Here is a 15,091-nt window from a genome sequence, read left to right as displayed (position 1 = left end):
ATTCTCTTCAACATGCAAGCTCCACAAAAACAGATTCTGATTGAGTAACATATCAAAAAAGATGTTATTCCTGCTGCTCTTTGGCACTTTCCAGAGATAGGAGAACACTCGGGCGGATTGATATAGACTCTAATAGGAGTATGCCACCATATCAAGGCCTACTTGGGACTCGCCGAATTCGTATAAAAGGGCCTATATACTCAAATTGTTTATAGATGAGACTAGTAATACTAATCAGCAGTTATATTTACGACGCTTAAGCGACCACAATTGTGGAAGAACCCGCAAGGGCTTATGGATTACAACTTTTACGTTGGGTGGCTTCAAATTCAACATTTTATCTCAAATTTGGAATCTTTTCAATTAGAAAGTCGTAGATTGCTCTTGGATGAAAAACCACCTAACTATGACCAGGCCGATTGCTAAAACTCATTGCTTCTAATGCCACCGCCTTTATCCACTCGGCAACAGCAATCAAAAAGTTTACGATAAGGAAAAGGAAAAAGTTTGTTGAACATTTCTGACAGTTTCGGAAAATCCGGAAATTAAGTACATGATATTCATAATGTTGTAATTACCTATGTGAAGTTGACACGTAATTTTCATGGTTACATTTAAAATGAGTAATTATGTATGTAGTCAATATTGTAAGCGATGCCTCTGTTTATTTCACGTAGTCCCGTTAAATGAAACTCGCAATGGTTCCTCTTTCGAACCAGTCATTTCCCAGAAATGTGCTATCACGGAAATTAGATAGGTGTACACTGAGAGGTCTATATTAGCCTACATGGCTCGTTCAACAGTGTTCACTAGATTGACTCTGTGTTGCGGAACGCATCAATTCATTCACTGCATGGCGGAAACGAGTATTTACAGTAGCCTATACCTATTGTACTTTGATGTAGAAGGTTGTCTAATTCTTGGTCAGAGCAGGGAGCTGCTACTGTTAGAGTAGCAGCTCCCTGGTCAGAGCATGGAGGTACAAACTGTAAAAACTGTTTCACCTCCATGGTCAGAGTTGTGTGAAAGCTAGCATTATTACCGCGCGGAGTGGGGGCTGAGATGGGAGCATGGTCCAGCATACTCGATGGAAGTGTGCGCAATACGGGATACGTATGTCAGTTACCGGGTTAGGAACCGGGGGGGCACAGGGGGCACGTGCCCCCCCACTTTTCCTCAGGGTTAAAAATGTGCCCTTTCTCTACATAAAAATTGAGGTGTCTCAAATTAGCAAGAGGCCAGGGAACCAGAATGAACACTCGGGAAGGGCCGTTTCCGGCCATCTGAGGGGTTTGTAAAAGCAAAAATTTTCTTGTACGCTCCGCGCCATCCGATGGTGGCGCTCCGCTCAGATAGTCTTGCATACAACTTTAGATATTGCAGTGCTACTATGCATATTTTCCATGAAAGGGGGGGGGGGCGTTGATGGAGTGATGTGTATACGCTAAAAAGATATTACAGACAGAGTTATAAAAGGGTACTAAATATAAAGCAATATCAGTCGAATCGAATTCCTGCAAAGTGCCCTTTGATGTCGGTGCCCCCCCCCCCCCCAGATTAAAAGTGCTTCCGCCGCCCTTGGCTGTTGGTGTAAACTCATATAGCGATTTAGTTTGTCATAATTGTCTTAGAGAAGGAGGTCAGGGTCGTACACGGCTGACATTTGACTATCACCCTCATTAAAAACAGGGCTGATGTTATCACATAACCATTATGATGGGGTTAAGCTATCCTTCACGGGAACAATTGACTATTTGCTACATAAACAATAGGCATGTTAACAATTTCACACATTTCATTCATGAACACCGCACTGAACAAAACAACATTATTGACCCCGGTTTGACCTGTATCTCACTTTGACAATTTAAATTGTTTGTCCTCAGTCAGTTGTCCTTCAGATGTAGACTCGTCATTGGAATCGATGATAATATGTATTTGTAGGCTAACTGTTGAAGGCACATGCACCCAGTTGGGACAATATTTTTTCGATACCGTACTGTCATGTCCCGCTTCAGAGCACTCATATTGTCAGTACGAGCAGTATGAATATCATGTCTCTATCATTCAAAGACCTGTAGGTACTGTTGATACTGTCAATACGAGTGCTTTGAAGCATGAGGACAGTTTAGAGAGGTATATGATAGCATTAGGAAATTGTCCCAATTGGCTGGTCCATGCAACATTCAATATTCATAGCAAGAAGCTGTTTTCGCTTCATTCGACAATAATTGTGACTCTCATTGTCCTAACTATACCACTTTTGTACTAAGGGGGAAGGGGGAGGGGGGGTTATATCGTCGTCCAGGTAGGGGTCTTAAGAAAGGTTTCCCTTCCCCTATGAGAAATTTTAATCAAATGGAGGGTGCTTAAATGCAAAATGATGTTATATTTTGCAAATTTTGAACAATGTTGAAGACTTTTCAACTGTTTAGGTTAAGTAACTACCCGTACGTATATATTTTATATATATATCGTACAGAATTGATTGTAATGTTCTATATGTCATTGGGGAGGGGGGGGGGCTGATCCCTCTTGATTTTATTCGGTTGGGGGCTTAGCGAGATCAGGCAGTAGATAATATTTTGAGATCATTTGAACTTGATTAGGTCCATACTCTTTCAATATCGTGCGGGGTTCAAAAGTTGCTAGACACATCGACACAACACGCTGGACACATCGACACGACACTGGACAAATCGACACATTTTAGAAACTCATTTATCTATCGGTGCTGCAATATTCTTTCATTCTAAGCTTTTGGATCCTTTGATTTAGAGTAATGTTTTGACTCTTATATCATCTTAACATCTTAACATTGTTTATTATTAATATATTTTTATGTTTGTATACTCCTTTTTATAATTTTTTTTTAATTTTTATACTTGGATTGAATAAATGAATGAAATGCAATGGAATACCGAATATAACGTGAATCTTCAGCTCCTTATACGAAACAACACAGGAAACAACACAGGAAACAACACAGGAAACAACAGAAATACAAAACATGTTCTCGTCACAAATAGCATGTTTACAAAGCAAATTTGTCTGCAGGAATAAATTATATTTCCTTGGTTAGCTGTTGTTTACTTTGGTAATCAGCTCAGTATAGTATACGTTGATCATAAACTTCGCGTGCATTACGGTACTGTAAACACGCACTGTTAAGTTTCCATGCATGCAAATATCCTCTTTTCAACTGCCCCCCCCCACCCCCACCCCCCTTGGCCCCACAGCTCTCCATCAACTCGAATCGACCGCAGGGTATAGGCCTATTATGTCTAAAACCTTCAGACGATACATAACACAAACAATAAAAGAAAATTATGCAGACCACATCAAGTAAATATCCTCTTTTCAACGCCCCCCCCCCCCGCCACCCCCCTGTATTTTGCCAATGGTTTTGTAAAATATCATATATAATTATATATATATAATTATATAATTATATATATAAGTTTCTCAATTGGTGTCAGTGTATGTACGTGTCGTATATAGGGAATTGTGTTTCTCTCCAGACGACAGGGTTGTGTAGATTTTCTTATTAAAGTGAGGAGTCCTGGAAAACGTACAATTATGGATGATAACATTCCCCGAAGAAACAATTTATAGTAACATTAGCGGTAGTGGAAGAGGGAGGGCCCAATTGGGGTGTTGTGTAGGGTACAGACACCCACCCAAAGAGGCAGTGAGACATGTGACTTTGATTTGAGGGGGTAAAACACAAATTTACATCAAAACTGTTCGACAAATGGATCCTCCGTGCAGTATTTTTTGTAATGCTTTTTCAACGAAAGGGCAGTTTTTCTTAATAATATTTTCTACATGTTTCAACAGCAGAGCACTTATTTTATCACTGCAGTTTATTTCCTTTTTTTTTGGCAACAAAACGATATTTTTAAAAATAACAAACTGAAAGGCACTATATAATTACAGAAAATAGACAAAGTTATCATCCATTTATACAGCGTAGTCCTATATGGGTAGTTCTAATTTATGAAAAGGAGCATTTTTTTGAGGTTTCTAACTTCATTGGGGGTGGGGTGGGGTGGGTGGGGGAGGGGGACGGGCCCTCTGATTCGTCGGCTCCACCGCCCACGATTAACATCAACACATTACTTAACGTTAGTGTGTGGTTATTTCTTCGTCATTTATATCGTCCCTGTCGTTATTTCTTCTTGTCCTCAGTCGTCACTGATTCATTGGCCTCGTCTTCTGACGTCCCAACGCCCTTCTCTGCATATGTTTTCTTCATACTGATATCACTATCTTGGTCACTCAATGTTTCCTTATTATCTAAGGACGGCGTGTCGTCGTCTTCTTTGACGATTGGTTTGTGTGTGAAGTAAGACGCGGCAAAACAAAACAGAGAGACCACACGACAAGACATGATAAGCTTAAGAGTATAGTGCGCGAACTGTTCATTTTCATACATCCAACAAGTACCTGCACCGTCGCAGTCATACTCCCATATCATACAGGTATCGTCGATTAAAGCGCCGAATATGATTGGACCGGGAATCGAACCTGAAATGGCAATAGAAAAGAGAGGAAAAAAAGAAGGGGAAAGAAAAACTGCACATTTAGAACCGTTGTTGTAAAATGAACTTGCTTACTTCCAGCTTATGAACACAATTTCAAAGTTTGCACGAGTGCGTCATATTACTTCTCCGTCATGTGAGGAGTGGTATTGTTAAAGGAGGAGGAGGAGGAGGAAGGAGGAGGAGGAGGAGAAGGAGGGGGGAAGAAGGAGGAGGAGGAGGAGGAGGAAATTAGCTTCAAGTACGCCGCAGTTTATCCCAACACCATGATCAAATATTAGTCGTACCATTGCGTCAACTTTGGAAAAAAAGTCGATTTGATTCTCGATCACCAGTGTCGGTCAAGCGGTTGTTTTATCATATATATTTTCTGCGCTCAACGTAGAGCGGATATACAGTTCTGTGATATTATGATAATATAGGCTTGGCCTGATTTGGCTATATACTGAACACAAAATTCATTAAATACAAATATTACCTAAAGCTTTCAAAAGCAATGACTGAAGTCCAACGGCAAAAGCCCTCTGTGAAAAATCGACCACTCTGTGGAAAGAGATGGATGAATACATGGATGAATACAAATTAGAGGGCGTCTTTAGGTGGAATGTAAATCAGTGTATATTGTACAGTTTTTATGCTCCAATTATGAGATAAATCTAGCATTGAAATCTTATTTGGAATGTACTGTGCTGCAAACGTTAATGTGCAGTTGTACAGCTTTCACGTACCGTACAGGATCAACACCGAAGCTGTAGTGAAGATGGCCGCTGTTATAACGTCATGAATTATTCAACACACACCTTAAAGAGTAATCTAGTTACGTCACGCCCTTTTATAGACTTTTTTCCACCAACTGGATTGCATCTTACCCGCCAAGGCTCCACCCGCACATAATCCTATGAATATAGTTAATGAAATGATAGGATTTTTACTTACCTGAACGTAGCTGTGATACTGGGTACTATAGTAAAAAAGCCAAGGGTCAGCATAATGAATATGCATACCAAGTAAATAGGTAGTAAATTACACGTTGATGTCTCACATCGTCCAAGCACAGCGTCGTTTGCATCAGATGGGAGACAGGAGCAACCTGTATACGTCTGACAACAACAACAAAAAATGTGTAAAAGTAAGTTGACCTGACGTTTCGATCCTAGCAGGATCTTCTTCAGAGGCTAAATGACAAGGATAAGTAACAGAAGGGACAAAAACAATTAACACGCACAGAATACAGACAGGTTAATGAGCATGGAGAACACAGAGAGCTAGATGTAAGGGGATTAGTAGATAAGGGATGGAGAGAAGAAAGAAAGAAACCAACAGGGGAAGAGGAGAGGTAGGAGATAAAAAATAAAAAAAAGATAAATAAGATTTTGTGTTAGTATAACAATAAACCTGTTTACGTCTTCAACGTTCTTGATACACGAGTGGCTTCCGTAGCAACATTAATAGAATATTATAAGGGGAATACCCCGCACAGACGGGAAACAAAGTGACGCAACGTCCATGCATGGTACAGATACTCCCAAATCCATGTTTTAAACTTTGAATCAATACACGTCCGTGTAAATCTAAGCAGTAATTTCGGCAATACCAACAGACTACTATACAGGCCGCTGATTACCGTTATATACCTTCCCGGCCTTCCATCGATAATCAAATATGCCACTAGACTGCACGCACTGAATGGCGTTCCACAGACTGATAACTCTCTTGAAAGATTCACCGTTGTTGCGATTGGTGGCTTACCATTGTGTATTTCCTGAGGAGGTCCTTATTTGAGGGCCACAGGCAATGCAGTTTTTGCCCAAAAGAATTCCTTCCATATGAAAACATCATATATGTCATCATCATATCACTGCAGTATCGTTTAAAAGGGAAGCTCCATTTTTTTTTAATCAAATACTCATATAAAGAGATCTTGCATCAGCATTTCCTGAGTTTATTCCTGATTGATTGATTTTATTTATTTATCATTACAACGGTACGGGCTTAACACATTTTATATACTTACTGTACTGTCATCGCTTTCAGTCTTTCCGATACAGCCTGCATGGCATGCTGAATAATACATCACGTTATCTGAACCGCAGACTGGATCAAATTTTTGCTCACAATAGCAGCCGATGTTACAAGTTGACGAAATGTTTAGATTTTCTGGAAAATATCTAGGAAGAATGTGAATAGCAAACTTTCACATAAGTATATACGGTAAGAGTAGAATTAATGCATGGAGATTGTGGTAAGAAGGAAGGCATGGTGTACGGTTTAGACGTGGTAAATGAGAGGAGCTGTGCTACACTTTATGAATACGCCATTATATGTATATATATAATTGATAATTATATCGTAATGAGTTGGAAATCGTAATGAGTTGAAAAATCGTAATGAGTTGGAAAATCGTAATGAGTATATATCGTAATGAGTTGGAAAATCAAGAACAGTGAAAAAACTTCCAGCCTCCACCGGGATTCGAACACGGGCCTCCCGCTTTATATGCGGACACCCTAACCACTAGGCTATGGACGCTGATTGTATGTCCAGAGTTTCGGAACCGGTAAGGAAGGTCGTAATTCCACTCGTAATTTCACTATATATATACACACAGACACACACACACACACACATATATATATATATATTAGAAAAAAGGGTTAGGGTTAGATTAAATTTAGTGTGTAAGTCAATGTAACTGTCGACCTAAGGTAGGATCCATAGTTATATATATATATATATATATATATATATATATATATATATATATATATATATATATATATATATATATATATATATATATATATATATATATATATATATATATATATATATATATATATATATATATATAATCACAAATGATTTTCGAGTTGGTTAGCATCATGTTTGATCTCTAGAGTAAGGCAAAATATGTCTCCAAAAACAGAACTAGAAGTGTTCGATACAGGTGACAAACGCCTACAGTGGAATTACGATCTTCCTTACCGGTTTCGAACCTCTGGACATACAATCAGGGTCCATAGCCTAGTGGTTAGGGTGTCCGCGTACAGAGCGGGAGGCCCGTGGTTCGAATCCCGGTGGAGGCTGAAAGTTTTTTCACTGTACTTGATTTTCCAACTCATTACGATTTTCATTTATATATATATATATATATATATATATATATATATATATATATATATATATATATATATATATATATACGCATTGGTACGACATTGGAAACGTCATTGAATATGCCATTTAAGATACGCCAGTGTACGCCTTTAAATATGCCGTTATAGATACGCAATTGGACACACTCTACTTTGAATATGCCTTAATAACTTTGTCATTAGGTAATGGAATGGTTCACATCAGGCCATGTTTCTTACCCATCTTTGTAAGGTTCTGTAACTCCGGCGAACGGTACGTTATCGCAGCTCGCAATAAACACCAACATGGCGAAGAAAGAAATCACAAGGGATCCAAAACAAAACTTCATTTGGCCTCGAAAGTCTAAATTGAACTTCAAAATGACCCAAGCACCAACACCGCAGCCTATCAGGGTGGACGGTACTACTACCACTCCTGTCAAGATAGTAAGTGAGTAAAGAGAAAAGAGAGAAAAGAAAACGGCTTTAGTCTGGAAGACGATCGTTCTTCACAGAGATGAGTAAGAACTCTGCAGAGCACAGTTAAATGAGTTAGTTTAATGGGAGATGGGTGGAAAGATATATTTCCAGAATCTTGGAAGAATCTCACGATTTACGCATCCGTTCTGACGCAATATCGCAGTAATGCAAATGTCTTTATATAAACATTTTCTTGGTTTAAATTCAGTTTATTTTGACTATTTGTTTGTCGGAAATAATATATATATATATATATATATATATATATATATATATATATATATATATATATATATATATATATATATATATATATATATTAAATTTTCCAACTGTATACGTTTTCAAATATATATATTTATTTGCCTTTCCGTTAACCTCCATTTCATTAACAAACGTCTGTTTAAAGTATCTCTTTCGAGATCCGGCTTTAGGAATCATAAATGACTTCGAGTTGGTTAGAATCATGTTTGATCTTAAGAGCAAGGCAAATATGTCACCAAAACCAGAACTAGTATTGTTCGATACAGGTACAAACGCCTACAGTGGAATTACGACCTTCCTTACCGGTTTCGAACCTCTGGACATACAATCAGCGTCCATAGCCTAGTGGTTAGGGTGTCCGCATATAAAGCGGGAGACCCGGGTTCGAATTCCGGTGGAGGCTGGAAGGTTTTTACTGTTCGAAAAAAAATGAAATTACCTGCCAATAGCGCCGCTAGTCCGGCAGATAGATTAAATTGACTTTCCACAAATTTTGGTCCAAATACGGCCACGGAAGCTAGGATAAACCATTCCATGGTGACGCCTCCATTCAGAAACATAAATGGTGGATTTTTCAAAAGTGTCCAGGCTGCTTTAGGGAAATCTGAGAGGGAGTTACCAAAGCCTGCTCTGACCGTGAACTCTGACCCTTTCTGAACTTCACTGATCCTGGCTTTGGCGATTTCCTTATGACCTGTGAAAATTGACGAGGTCAGAAATAAAATAAAATGATATAAAATATAACGAAAAAGCTCTTCCATCTTATACCCACCCCCAGCTTTTCCACACCGTCACCTATCCTACACGAATAGGTTTCGATGACTGCTTAGCTCCGATTACCGATTAATCTGATTACTGATTATCTCTCTTTGCCTCTGTTGCTATATAGTTGTTGCGCCGTTTGCTTGTGCTTATTATTCTACCAAATCGATTCGCATTGCTTACCTGGTAGGTTGGTGGGGAATCCCATAACCCAGACACTGATGAGTAGAGAGATACTGCCGCTTAAGAGGAAACCCATCCACCATCCTCCAACCCAGACTGGACTGCTCGGATCAATGTTGATACTGATAAATGAACAGAGACAAAGTCAGAAGAGAGAAGTATGTGACTTCTGAACTTGACTTTGGTGAAGTTGGTGTAGGCATGACAGTACGTCGTGAAGAAAAACAGCTGATCTGATCTTGAAGTTTCCAAATAAATATGTGTTCACCTCTTGCTATTTTTCATTACAATATTACACTATATGTACTTGATCTTTTACGAAATTAATCACAATTAGTCACAATCTTGCAACAATTTACATTGAATTAGATTATGTTTCATTTACGGTTTAGAAGCTACTAAATTCGCCTGTAGTGAACATCTTCATTTTTAGATCCTTCATACTGCTATATTTAACTCACTCTGTATCATCTACTCTCACATCAGTGTAGAGCGACAGAAAGACACCTCCGAAGACAAAACCGAGGGCAGGAGCAAACGAGGCAACCGCTTGAAATATTCCTGTATAAACAAAAAAAAACTGGTTTTCAATATTCATGAAGTGTGTTTGCATATTCATAAGAGATAAATGATGATATCCAATTTTATCCAAACCCCTGCTATAGGAAATTTAACAATAAATGTTGTTGTCTGTGAAGGATATATGCCTAGGGTATGCATTCTTTTGTTCATAGATATACATTTCCATTCGGAAGCAAACACTTATAGTTTAAGCCTAGCTGTGATAATAGGGTGGTGACGGAACGTCTGATTTCATTTTGCGCATGTGCAGTGTTACATCACAATTCAGTAAGAAAACTTCAACAACTGAGGGCAGCATTTCCATCAAGATTTGTTTGTTTGTAATAGCTTACAGCTTACCAAGGTAAAGCGCCACTTTTTTCGTTTTCACACTTTCGTCGATGTATGCCTGACCTAAGGTGTATAGAGGGGCTGCCCCTAAACCATGGAGACACTGAGCTAGCAGGAAAACGCCAAAATAACGACTGAGGTTCTCGCCGTCATCCACTTCACAGGAGTCAGTTGTGTTTCCATTTATGTTACAAAATTCAGCTGTCGTGCTCTGTAAGGACAACAAACGCCTTAGAAGATCATGTGAGTAATAATTGTCTCCTACTCGTAGCTTGTCCAAGAACATTGATAAAAGTTCTCAAATAGCACTTTCCCGGAGGCTTTGATCCTCCAAATTACAAAAAAGAGAACATTTTAGGAATGTTTGATATAAATGTTACTATAAATGAGTGAAGATACTTGAATAAGGATTAAGGAGGTATGAACATGATTGACCGTGCGTTCAAAAGGAGCACCGTATTATTTCTTATACTGGGATGAGATGTAATGTATAGGAGAGGGGAGGGTTCTAACAGAAGGGATGGATGTACCCCCCCCCATTTTCAGTAACTTTGGTAAATTGGAGGGTGCTTAGATGTAAAATGGTGCCAACTTTTGAAACAATGCTGAAGAATTTCGGTTTGTTTAGGGTGTACCGCATATAGTTAAGGAATTTGTGTTATACTCTGTCGGTCAGTGGTGGGGTGGGGGAGGAGGGATGGTCCCCTGACTTTATTCTGGGGGTAAATTCCCCCTCTCCTCCCCTCCCCCAGTAGTATGCGTGGCAGCGCCCCTATATAAAACACTTCCAGCATGTTTGTGGTGTATCATTCTGAAATGTTTACTGGTGCCGTGAAACTTTTTTTTTTATCTGAGAAGCTACTCGAGTCCCCGAAAGTGCATATAAAGATATCTGTTTAATCACACTTTTTTGTGAGTAAGTGGGTTGTAGGGGTTATCGTTCACTTCTCATCTACCACTTCAGATGATGGAAGTGCTTGTTCCCTTCAAATGCCATCAGTAAAGCCCACACTGAGATGCTCGAAAATTGTTAAGAAAGAATTTCTGAAAAGGGTCGTTGCCCAAACCATCTGATATATATTTCCTAACATCATTAAACAGAGTACTAAATTAGTTAGAAAACAATAGGACGGAGTCAGAAAAAAAAGTGTTTATTTTAGTTTGAAACTAATAAACCCATTTTTGGAACTTTCTAGCATATTTTGGGCAATGGTGATCACAGTACAGGCACTCTATTTTCATTCGTTCGAGTTGTTACTCTGAGAGAAGAAAAAACTAAAAAAAGAAAAATTACTCACTCCAATGTTATAAATCCCTGTTGTAAAATGAGGCAGAGCGAATAAAAATGACCCGAGACCAAACATCACGGCACCAATTCCGATCCATACGGGCTTATTTCCTCGCTCGCCAAAATACGTCACGAAAATGATGACCGCCATGCTAGAAATGTCGTATGTACTAGCAATAAAGCCACTCTTCAAACTGGTCAGGTTAAACCTTCTTTCAATGGTCGTTATGACAACATAAACTAATCCAGTAACCGTCATGCTTTGCGCGAAGGAAAATATGGATAAGATCACCAGGAATCCTACTGAGTTGTTTAGTGGCTGTTAAATAAATAAATAAATAAATAAATGTGAAAGCAAACATATTAAACAATGAAAGCTTAATTTTATTTTGTAAAAAAAGAGAAGAAATAATTTCATCTTTGACATGATGTGTGAGATTTCAATTAGGACTAGGCTTAGGTTGAATTTATCTAGAAACTATATATTTTTTTTTTATTTTATCAATTAGTGATTTAAGAAAGCTAGTTTTGGACTATAAGCTGGACTTGGGTCACTGTGATGAACTGAAATTGTTTTACACATGTTGTACCTTGTTTTTGATGTTACTCAACCTTCTCCTCGTTTTCCGTCCTCCATTTTGTGCGAGATTATAAATCACGTTAATATAAGTCCTGTCTCTATTTCTAACATATTATTTCGATCTGTCGGTTGGTGCTTCTATTTCAAAGAGAGTACGGTATACCTCAGATCTATTTACTGTAACCTCAAAAAAGATTTCTTGTTATACGTCCATGATAATCATGACCTTGATCCGCTTAATGAGCATAGAATGATTTGACCAGTCGTTCGGTTAATCTACCTAAGACACCACCGTCATCAATTACAATATAGGCATTGTTAGCATGGCATACTTGTAAAAATTTCGGTCTGAATGAAAACCATCCATAGTCTCTGGATTCATCTTCCTCGTCTGTGGCCGCTTCTTCTTCTTTACTGTTAAAGCCTAATGGCTCGCCAACTCTTCCGTTATATTGATACGTTCCGATAGTATTCTCGTCGTCATCCACGAACGCTTGGTTATCCGACTCTGACGTCATCTTCATAGGTGGTTAACATTAAGAGAAATAAGAACTATTGACATGAATCTGAAAAAAAGTCACACAATTCAAACAACTTAATGTGAGAATGTGGTGAGTAACGATGGTTTAAGCAACATAAATAATAAGAGATGCAGGGGGCAAGGGAGCCAAGGGCACCCCACAACGTACCATCATGATTATATATATATATATATATATATATATATATATATATATATATATATATATATATATATATATATATATATATATATATATATATATATATATGTTAGGGGTTCCCTAACTGGGGTGAATGAACCCCAGGGGGTGCGTGAGTCCATCACAGGGGTTCGTGAAACGTTTCTGAAAGTCAAAACTAGAGTCCTTTTTATGAACTAAAATCTGATATATCATATAATTTAGTCATGTACAAAAGTCGTACCATCGACAAACTCTTTTCGAGTTAGATAAGCATATGATGCCATAGTAGTATCATGCATATCGTGCATGTTATAAATAACTGAATTATGAAACAGATACAGGCCGCATGAATTTTGTGAAGTTGGTGTACGCATGACAGTACCTCGTGACGTGAAGATAAACATGGGAGCTTAGAAAGTAACTGAAAGGTTGGCCAAAGTAATTCTTTTTATTTGGAAATTCCAGGTGACCTCCATTTTGCCCGACACAAATTAAAGCAAAGTTAGCATAAATTCATGCTTGAAAATTGTTATTGAGTGACATGCAGTGACTAGCCTGTTTTAACATGATATACCAGTACAATATTACACTAGGAACTTGATCTTTTACGAAGCACTGTTATTCGTATTATAGTATAATAATGACTCAGATCGTGTCTCGAACATTTGGGGGCTCGTGGACAACTCTGACATCCACAGGGGGTTCGTGGGGTATAAAGTTAGGGAAAATCTGCCTTACACCCTCAAGAAAATACTATAAAGTATTACAGACCAGTTCAAGGGAGACACGTATAATTGCGCGTAATGTGTTTTACCCCTTTATTTCCAGATATTTTCAAATGTAGTAGGAAATCTTACCTTTACTTCAAACGAAAGCAGTTAATCAGAACAATCCAAGTAGAAGTACTTATTCCTGCTTTGATTTTAACAACAAAAAAGGTAACAAAATATGGAGTTTCTCTTCCAATTACTATATCCTGTGACGGCGTTCGTACGTCCAACGGGGTGTATGTAAGAAGCTATAGACTCTGATACAGAGTTTAAATAACGGACTGTAAACAATCGGTCATTAGTGGGTGAATACCTCATTAAGAGTTTAATGAAAGACTGTGAGTTAACAAGGTCTTTGAGTAACCTTTGATCAATCTAGTGTATTGTATCTCCCAATCATCGTATGATATGAGGTGAACTACTGAATCTCGATTTGTTTACCCCTGATTATTGGTTGTTATATCTTATAAGATAGATAAAACTGTTTATTATTTATCTTAACTTAATGGAGCAGTGCAGCCTACTTATTACTAAGACAATTGATTTAGAGGTAAAGGAAGCAGGGACATCAACAGGATTTCAAAAGTAGGGAGATTTTAAATTTACCCCCACCCCCGGGGTAGGGTGAGGTGGGGTGAAATTTGTTTAATCCTCCCCCATCCCCCGCCGGCTGTCTTAGGTAGGGACATGAGCCTTTATGGGAAAACCAAATGCGAACGAAGGAATTTTTGTTGTTGTAAAGGAGGCGGTCTGGAACTGAGGTTGTAAAAGCTGACTCCGGTGTAGTGGGGGGTAGGCTGGGGGAGTGGGTCTTCCTAAAAAAGTGTAGATGACGTACGTAAGGTTGTGTTAATAACTACTTCTGAGTTTTGTGAGCATGAAAAAGATGGAGGGAAGTGGGGGGTGGGGGATGTACACCCGAAGGAGCGGTCTGAAAGATAAGATGTTAAGAGGGGTTGGGTACCAAAGACCAAACTAACTTTTATATATTTACCTGCACAGGAAATATGCAGTAAAATAAGCATTTCGTTAACAGATTTTCGGTTTTCTCTCTTTGAAAATATAACTTGAACGAATGAACAGATTGTATGACTTGTATTAGCCAAAAAATAGTGTCTTGATTTATATAACAGACATTTAAAATACCAAACATAATCTGTACCATCAATCCCAGTTCCATTTTCCAAAATGGAGATTCAAACTGAATAACCATATGTATTACACAAAGGTCAGATGTCACCTGCTCGGAAACGGATATCCATAGCGACAACCAGTTAACGAAACCTATGTGATTCAATACCATGTTTATAATGCATTATATACGTGGTGATTTGATGAACAGTTTCATCGTGTTTATTATGTCGTGATGTGCTCGAAGCTGACCGACCGAACATTCTTTCAATTAGCTAAAAGGGGATCCGTAATTTATGAAACAAATGAATAGAAGTTTTCTACATCAGTAAAGACTGA

General features: G+C 38.4%; 1 protein-coding gene across 2 annotated transcripts; it reads right to left on the bottom strand.

Annotated features, from left to right (window-relative positions):
- Nucleotides 1-2,994: 2,994 nt before the first annotated feature.
- Nucleotides 2,995-13,941, bottom strand: LOC139984644 (solute carrier organic anion transporter family member 4A1-like). Of its 2 annotated transcripts, none has more exons than XM_071998617.1 (12): nucleotides 13,709-13,941; nucleotides 12,480-12,713; nucleotides 11,578-11,886; nucleotides 10,289-10,490; nucleotides 9,829-9,928; nucleotides 9,368-9,489; nucleotides 8,862-9,116; nucleotides 7,919-8,114; nucleotides 6,559-6,712; nucleotides 5,481-5,644; nucleotides 5,023-5,087; nucleotides 2,995-4,530 (listed from the first exon to the last, which is right to left on the bottom strand). In XM_071998617.1, the coding sequence occupies exons 2-12, from the start codon at nucleotides 12,669-12,671 to the stop codon at nucleotides 4,172-4,174; spliced, it is 2,118 nt and encodes a 705-aa protein (XP_071854718.1). In that variant the 5' UTR covers nucleotides 12,672-12,713; nucleotides 13,709-13,941; the 3' UTR covers nucleotides 2,995-4,171. The 2 variants fall into 2 exon arrangements, with proteins under 2 accessions (XP_071854718.1, XP_071854720.1); XM_071998619.1 differs by having other exon boundaries at nucleotides 12,480-12,665.
- Nucleotides 13,942-15,091: the final 1,150 nt, after the last annotated feature.

This window comes from Apostichopus japonicus, chromosome 17 (genome assembly GCF_037975245.1).
Source record: "Apostichopus japonicus isolate 1M-3 chromosome 17, ASM3797524v1, whole genome shotgun sequence".
Taxonomy (NCBI): domain Eukaryota; kingdom Metazoa; phylum Echinodermata; class Holothuroidea; order Aspidochirotida; family Stichopodidae; genus Apostichopus; species Apostichopus japonicus.
Note: the sequence above shows the minus strand (reverse complement) of the source record. Positions and strands in the feature narration are given on the sequence as shown.

Coding starts and splice junctions, on each gene's coding strand:
- LOC139984644 (XM_071998617.1), bottom strand. CDS start 12,671: ATGAAGATGACGTCAGAGTCGGATAACCAAGCGTTCGTGGATGACGAC. Junction 9,490..9,828: donor GTGAGAGTAGATGATACAGA/GTGAGTTAAATA, acceptor TTCATTTATCAG/TATCAACATTGATCCGAGCA. Junction 8,115..8,861: donor ACTAGCGGCGCTATTGGCAG/GTAATTTCATTT, acceptor CTATCTTGACAG/GAGTGGTAGTAGTACCGTCC.